Here is an 8,171-nt window from a genome sequence, read left to right on the forward strand (position 1 = left end):
ATATATGCATCTCTTATCTATGCATATATATGAACATAAAATTTAATTAACAAAATAATCCTTTAAATTGCTATTATCTTTGAATTATAGAAAAGTATTTGAGAATTGTTAACTACCACTGGACCAACTCATGCAGCTAAGCAGACAGCTGGTACCAAACAGAGTTCTGTCTTGTTGCAGAGTTCAAGCTCTTACTGATGCACTCTAAGATCACATCTAAGCTAAAATCCCATCCTTATTATTTGATGACCTTGGGAAAGTTTTTTAACCTCTCTCAGCCATTCTCCTCAAATGTAAAATGAGGAAATTAATAACCACCATACAAAATTCTGATGAGGTTTAAGGATAAGATGTGAATGTTTAGCACATAACAGATTCTCAATAGTTGTCATTGGTAAGTGCAGAGCAGAGATTCAGACAAATTCACATAACTCCCATGTTTCAGGGTCTTTCCTAATTTACAACATACTTTAGTGTGCAGTAAGAAATCATAATATTTGAGGATGATGAATTTCCTCTAAAAACCCTCTAATAAAGGGTTTGCATTCCTACAAACACCACTGCACAAAGCTGGCATACATAAAGCCATGTGTTGTTTTGTTGTATTGACATTTCTTACTTATGGCTCAAGTTATACCATTAATATTACAATCTCAGGGCTGAAGCAAAATCAAGGAGGTTTTGAAAATCGCTAATCAAAATATTATGAAAATAATTCAAAGCCATCATTGTAATATGCATAGTTGCATGCAAATGCATAAAACCATATTTTTAACCTGTAGCACAAATTTTCGAGCCTCTTTCCTACAGCAGGGCTTTCCCCATAGTCAAGGAGGAATGTCAATGTAATTTTTCATGATGCTTTCAACCACTAGACCAACTGACTGCTTGATTTCTTTGCTTGGATATCTGAGGAACACGTAAAACTCAACAAGTCCAAAACTGAGCCTGATGTCTTTTTTATCCTCATTATTGTGTCCTTCCCACTGTCTCCGAGTCACTCTGCCATGTCATGGTGTCACCATCCACTTTGTCACCCAAGTCAGAAATCTGGAACGGTGTGTGACTACTTTTTCCCCCAACCTTCCCACCATATCCATCCAATTTAAAAGTCTTCGTTTTACTTAATGAGCACGTTTTGAATCTCTCTTTTCCCTTTGATTTTTACTAGCACTATTTTAGTTCACATCCTTATCATCTTTCTCCTAATACAGTTCAACAGCCTCATAACTCTTTTGCTGGTGTTACTATTATCCTCAGCAGTCTTTGAATCCACTTTACAACTGGAGACTAAGAGATACATTCAAGATGCATATAAGGCCACATCTCTCCCCAGTTTACAGTTTTCCTCGGACACTCAACCATCAATAAGAAAACGTCCCAGCTTGCTACCATCGTCCAAAGACTCACCTGCCCTGTGCTCAGTCCTGTCTCTTGCGCCTCATCCAGTCACCCTTGCCCCACGGGCAGCCCCACATGCCACCGCCATCTTCACACTCACTAGGTCACCAACCTTCACGCATGTTCACTCCCCCCATGCGTGCTTTAAACACTTCACACATATTAACTCCTCAAATCCACACAATAACCCTGTAAGGCCATGTCAATTCACATGAGAGTAATATAACAATTCATCCCTACACAGATCACTCTGTTCCAAGACTCATTTTTAGGTCCTCTCTTCCAGGAATTCTTCTCTAATGCTCCAACCTGCACTCACATCTTTTCTTTATGTTTTGTGATGTCACATGCACATCCCTATCTGGGTGTTTCCTCCTTTGTACTGAAACACTCTCTTTCTTACCAAACTGTAAACTTCTTGAGAGCAAGCACTGGGCTATTAATCATTGTCTTCCAAAAAGTTGAGTCCAATGATGTCTTCTAATAGATGTTCAATACAATCTTGTTGAAATAAGTTGGGGAGGGAGGAAGGAGATATTTTAGACAGAGCATTCTATTCTGTATCCCACTCAATGACATCTGGTGATTTGATGTTCTCAAGAATACTAATTGCCACTGTTCTGTTGTCTCTGTAGCTATTTCTATAAATATCATAGGTTTCTTATTAGCTGTACAATCCTAATATTAAAATAACGAGGAGAAGATTTTAAGGAATGTTCTAAAACTCCTCTTGCTGTTCATGGGAACTTCAGAATTTTCCTCTCTGGCTAGAATGCCTTTCCCCTGCCTTTCTGCTTCCTCAGATTACCTTCATCTTTCAAGTTCAGCTTCAAAGACAGGCCCAGCTCTGTCCTGCCTTCTCCAGACCATTGTAACATATCAGCATTGGGCATGTTCACATCTACCTTTTCTTCCTAGGTCTTGGCCAAACAAAATTTGAGTGAAACAGTTACATATATATTTTTTCTTTTTCACTAGACAGCATTTATTCAAGAGTAAAGAACATTTCTAGTTCAACACGATCTCTCATACACAGCACCATCCGTTCACTCAACAAAACATTATTGCCAGCCTAACGTGTGACAGATACAGTGCTCGGAATTAAGGTAAGACAGTAGAACAGGTGATGTCTCCCTCCTCTTGAGAAGTTTGCTTTTCTAGCTGGAAGAGAGGCACGTCTCAAGCAAGGAAACAAATAGAAAATATCAGCTAACAATAAGTGCTATGAAGAAAATAAAAAGGAAATCCCACAGTGAGCAAAAACTTTAAGGATTCCATCTAAAACTGGGTAATCTCAGAAGGCCTCCCTGGGAAGTTGTTGCAGAACTGACCCCCACAGGTGCACAGTAAATATCTGAAGAAGAAAAAGAGCAGGGAAAGGAAGACAGAATGGGAAAGAGAAGTTTAAAAAATAGGAACAAGGATAGCTAAGTAATTTAGTTGGTATATAATAGTCTCTTGGCAAAGCGTTTATGCGTGTGGATTCTTCTCTCAAGGGGAAGGACTCGTGGCATTCTTGTTTGGCCCTGGAGATTAAGGGACTAGGATAGTGGGTCAAAGGGGATGTGAGTTCCCTCTCTGTGATGTAAAATTAAGACTTAAGATTTAAGTCATGAGAAGGTGTAGGAAGAAATTGTCCTTACCTCTGATCTAATTGGCAGGGTGTGGGACCAGGACTGTCAGGAGGAAGACGAGTCGTAGATAAGCAAACAGCAAAGGCCACCTTCTGATCCCACGTGCCGGTGCTTCTGGAAAGTGAGATGTTCCCATGATGGAAAGGGGAGACATTATTAAAACATTGGACTGAGCCTCACATATATCATTACAGTGAAAGTTTCATTCCTCGAGTTACGTGTAAAGCCAAGCCCAGGCTGCTCCTTCGATGACCTGGACATGGGGGCATAGAGGTCCACAAGAATTCCTTCTGTAATTGAGACCAAATATTCGTGTGCTCTACTAAGCCCTGAATCCAAAAGACCTCAGCGTCACCAGGTCAGAGAGGAGATCTTAGGACTGATGTCATTACCATCAATCTCCAGACCTAGTTCTTAAAATAATTCCCATAGCAAGGAATGAGGACCAGCATTTGTTGTTTTCAAGTTGAACTGGTGGGGAATGGAGAGACATCCTTATAGGGAAATTTTTTTAAAGTATGCTTCTCTTTAAGTAATGATGAAGCCTCTATTGTGTGCATGACCATGATGTGGACATTAAGCCATCTTTCTAACAGCCTTCTGGATAGACTTGTCATCACAAAGGTTTTAAAATAACTGCTCAGAAAGTTGAAAGCAAAGAGATCTGAGGGGTGAGAGGAATCACACCAAAAGTAAGTAAAGGAGGGCAAGTAGAAAACGTAAAGGGAGAGCATGGAATTTGGGGGATACACACAGGCTGGCAGAGTGGGGAGCAGAAAATAAAAGGGGATTCAAGCTGGCAGAAAGCTCTCATTTGCCAAAACCCTCCAGTGAGCCACTGAACAAGACTCCGAACGGGCACGCCTTATTATAACTGCATTAGGCTAATAACATAGCAAACCTCCTCTTCTGGTAAAACGCTTGACTGTAGATAGTAAACTCTTAGCTATAGGAAAACATTTTATTTAATTAGGGGACGCTTGATTATCTCTGGGAGTGCTCCATTAGCGGGCTTTGGTTGTCTGAGTGTATCCATTATCAGGAATTTGGCTTCGCGGGTCCATTGAGTGAGCTCCACAGAGGTGTGTTTTTCCGCTTAACTCCTTGTGGCCAAGTGTCGCCAGCCGGGCCGTGTCAGCATCTCTGTGCATCCTTCAGTGGCTTGTCAGAGAGTCCTAGCGGTGGAGAATTTCCCACACATGGGCGCCTCATCCCCCAGCGAGCAGGAGGTGGGAAGTCAGGCGGAGATGCCTTCCAGCGCTGAGGGGGCCTCTTGGCATTTCCCTGGCAGCCTCATGCTTCTCATCAGCCAGAACCCAGGCACTCATTAGGCTCTTGATGAAAAGCCTCCCAAAGAAAATGCCAGCAAACTGTGCCACTGTGCTGGCAGGAAATGAAAACGGCTCCCAGCAAGCGGAGCCAAGAGAGCTGTTGAAATGAAAGGTAACATCAAGGGTGCGATCACCGAGGCTCGCAGGCATGCGGGATTCGGGAGGCAGCTCTCTGCTTCTGCTTCGCTGGGGAGAGCAGGAGGCCTCTCGTCTGTCGGCCGAGTCAGCTCCACAGAGGGGCTGAGATACACAGGAGGGTGGGTGGTGTGAATCCGCTTTGTTGTGCCTGTGGAAACCCAGGGGTTTGGGTCTTGCACCCTGCCCCCCAAAAGAGTCTGTCTTAGGGAAAACAAATAATAATAATTTGTTGTTTTTACATTTTCCGGGCGCCAAACACTTACAGTTAAGGAGAAGGAAGTTTACGAAAGCCATGCAGGTCCTATAAAAGCGGGTCAGGCCGTGTGGACCTAGGAGTCTGGCCAGGCACAGGCAAAGGGGCGTGTCTTTCAAGTGCAAAGGAACATTCTGCGGGCTGTGCTACTTGTCTCCTGAGGCTACGGTGGCCATCGAAGAGGCTAGAGTGCAGCAGAAGGCCGCACCACCGTCAGCCCAGGCACGCAGAGGTCTTCAGGACACTAGCTGGGGCCGAGGAGTGTCCCCAAAGACGTTCAGGTGCTGTTCACCGGACCCTGTGCTCGTGCTGCCTGGGGTGGCAAGGGAGTGTTAGGCCTGCGCCTGGCTGACACTCAAGCATGAGACCACCCTGATTATCCCAGTGGGCCCATCAGTGACATCCGCCAGCATGGAAGAGGGAAGGCAGAAGCGGAGGTCAGCGGGATGGGATGCCAGGACTCAGCCACGCAGGACTGGCTTTGAAGCCCCAGGAAGGGGCTGCGAGTAAGGGATGTGGGTGGCCTCCAGGAGCTGGAAAGGGCGGGGACACGGATTCTCCCCCGGGGCCTTGAGAAGGGACCGCAACCAGAGAAAACCGTGTGGGACTGTGGACTTCCACAGCCACAAGGCAACAAGTCTGTCCTGTGAGGGTCGCGATGTTTGTGGGAATTAACAACAGCAGCAATAGAAAATGGAAACAGATATTTACAAGATTTATCTGAAGCTCCAAAAAGGAGTTTCCAAGTTCACTTACAACTCTCAGGGCAAAAAAGTAAAGTAAGGAAGCAGTGAGAAGAGCCAACAGGCACATGGATGAGTTAGAACTGTAAGGAGTGTTACACCCACCTTCTTAGCTCATCTTTGCAGCAATCTTACACGGACGTACTATCGTTTTTAATCTGCAGATGAGGGTTTGTTTTTAAATAAAAACCAATTATATTCTCTAACTAATTAAAATCCCCCTGCGGTTCCCCCCCTCACCTACATGAAACCTGAGCTTCGTATCCTAACCTATAAAGCTCTGTGTTGATGGTACTCAGTGTCCACTACTGATCATCATCACCTGGGACCTTGTGAGAACAGCAGACACAGCCTATTCTACCGACTTCTTCAATCAGAATCTCTGGAGATAGGCTCTGTGTTTTTAACTTGCACTCCAAGTGATCCTCCTACAGGCTAAAATGTTTGAGAGGCACTGCTCCCTGTGATGGGCACTTACCCACCTCTTCAGCCAAGCGGTGACCACTTTCACGTTGGCTTGGGAAGCTCCTGCCACTGGCCTTCTTTCGGTTCATGAACATGTTATGTTTGCTCCCGTCTTGGGACTTGAGCATAATCCATTCCTTGCCTATTCAGTTCTTACCTTAGAAGTTTGCCTGTTGGCTAATGTCATTAAGGTCTTGAGGTTTCCCTGATTGTGAGCCCAGTGGAGTCGGCTCATGCCTGTTATTTCAGCACTTTGGGAAGCGGAGGCAAGAGGCTTGCCTGAGCCCAAGGTTTGAGACCAGCCTGGGCAACTTGGGGAGACCTCATCTCTACAAAAATAAAAAAATTAGCCGGGCACCTGTGGTTCCAGCTACTTGGAAGGCTGAGGCGAAAGGATCGCCTGAGCCAGCAGGTTGAGGCTGCAGTGACAGTGAGTATGCCACTACATGCCAGCCTGGGTGACAGATTGAGACTCCTACTCAAAAAAAAAAAAAAAGAAAAGAAAAGAAAGAAATAGTGCCGATCCCCCTGTTATTTCATTACAACTTATGTCTATGATTTGAGAAAAATCAGGGCTCCACCAGTCATGAATAGAAAGACATGATAAGAAAATGGACATTCGTTTTTAACAATGTAGATTTAAGTTTTGCTACCCGTTTTGGCAATCGTAATCACAATGCTTTTTTTTTTGTTCTTTTCTTGAAGACTCTTGCCTTTGTTATCTTTGGAAAAGCGTTTAGTGCTAGCAAATCCTGTCATGTTTCCATCTCATCATGTTGGATGCAGTGTTCGTTTGAATTCTCTTTTGAAGGGAGGACATGGTAAGCAAGCACAATGCTCAGCATATACTCTCTACCTTAGCCAGGTGTGTGCTGAGCTGCGTGAACTGAGCTCCTTTGTGACGGATCAGCACTGGCGCTTTGTCAACTCCTCAAGTTGGCCATTTTTTACAATGAGTCCCGTTGCATCTCACAGATCTCTTGGCAGGTTCTTTAAGGTTGACTGTTTTCCTCTTTTTTAAAGTTAGCTTCAATAGATTATTTTTATAGTGGAGGCATTAAAATCACATCAAAGCTTGCTTCTATTGAAAAATAATTGCTTTACTCAGAGGAGCATCTAGCATTTTTTTATCCATCACAAAAACAAGCCCCTGTTGCGGTTAATAAATCCCAGATCATTGGTGGCATTCTGTAATAGAAAAATATTTCTCATGTAGCAGGCAAGGGTGGGCATGTCTGGTCGGTGGATGACTTTATCCCGACCCATAGGGCCTCAGAACCCTCGGTGTGCAGCCAGCAAATAGGGAAAGCAGACAAGGTTCCCCTGCTGCTTAAGCCCAGACTTGGAAGTGACATTGCTTTGGCTCATATTCCCTTGGTGAGAATATGTCACAAGGCCACAGTTGGATGCGAGGTAGATAGGAATGCGTTGTCCTGGGGTGGGCAGCCATGCCCAGTGACAGATGACTTTGTGAAAGAGGAGTGTGAACACGAGTGCGCAGTCAGCCGTCTTGGAAAATCTAGGTGAGTTATCTTCATGCCACTTAACACTGCCTTGGGAACCAAGTGTACTGCTTCGTCACAGCAAACACAGGGGCCCCCCAAAACTGGAATTATGTTTTAGAGGGTGGGCCCCTTGTCGTACAGGCTTCCCCGACTAGGCAAGTGTTCTAGGAACCCATCGGCGTCCGTGTACCTGCTAGCGTTGTGGGGAGAGGCTGAGTTCCACTTCAGACATGTTTGCCCCTTTCACGATGGGTGATTTACGAGCACCCCTGCCCACACTGCCCGCCCCAAAAGAGCATGACCCCCGCGCCCCACCCTCCCTAGTCACCCAATCTCACCCTGAGCAACTTTTTTTCTGTTTGCTGGGCTGAAAGATGTACTCAGAGGGAAATGTTTTGCATATGTGGAAGAGGTGAAACAGGAAACGGCAGAAGCACTAGAAGGCGTCCACCTCGATAAGTTCAAACGCTGTTTTGAGCAGTGGAAGAAGTGTCTTAGTAGGTGGACTGCATCAAGTGAAGAGTACTTTGAAGGTGACTGGAGTTCAAACATTTAGCAATATATACACAATTTTTTTTTGAGTTGGAGTCTCACTCTGTCACCAGACTGGAGTGCAGTGGCCGCTCCCGGCCACCGCAGCCTCGACCTGCTGGGCTCCCGCGATCCTTCTGCCTCATCTTCCAAGTAGCTGGAACTGCGGG

The 8,171-nt window shown here is 45.1% G+C and overlaps 1 protein-coding gene across 1 annotated transcript in view; it reads left to right on the plus strand.

Moving 5' to 3' along the window:
• Nucleotides 1-8,171, plus strand: part of LOC103261652 (serine/threonine-protein kinase TNNI3K-like) — a 286,249-nt gene that overhangs the window by 114,129 nt on the left and 163,949 nt on the right. The window contains 1 exon segment of the mRNA XM_008059229.2: nt 7,631-7,654. Coding sequence (XP_008057420.1) covers nt 7,631-7,654 — 24 coding nt within the window.

Source organism: Carlito syrichta, unplaced genomic scaffold (assembly GCF_000164805.1).
Source record: "Carlito syrichta isolate Samal-C Ts95f unplaced genomic scaffold, Tarsius_syrichta-2.0.1 Scaffold303962, whole genome shotgun sequence".
In the NCBI taxonomy this organism is placed as follows: domain Eukaryota; kingdom Metazoa; phylum Chordata; class Mammalia; order Primates; family Tarsiidae; genus Carlito; species Carlito syrichta.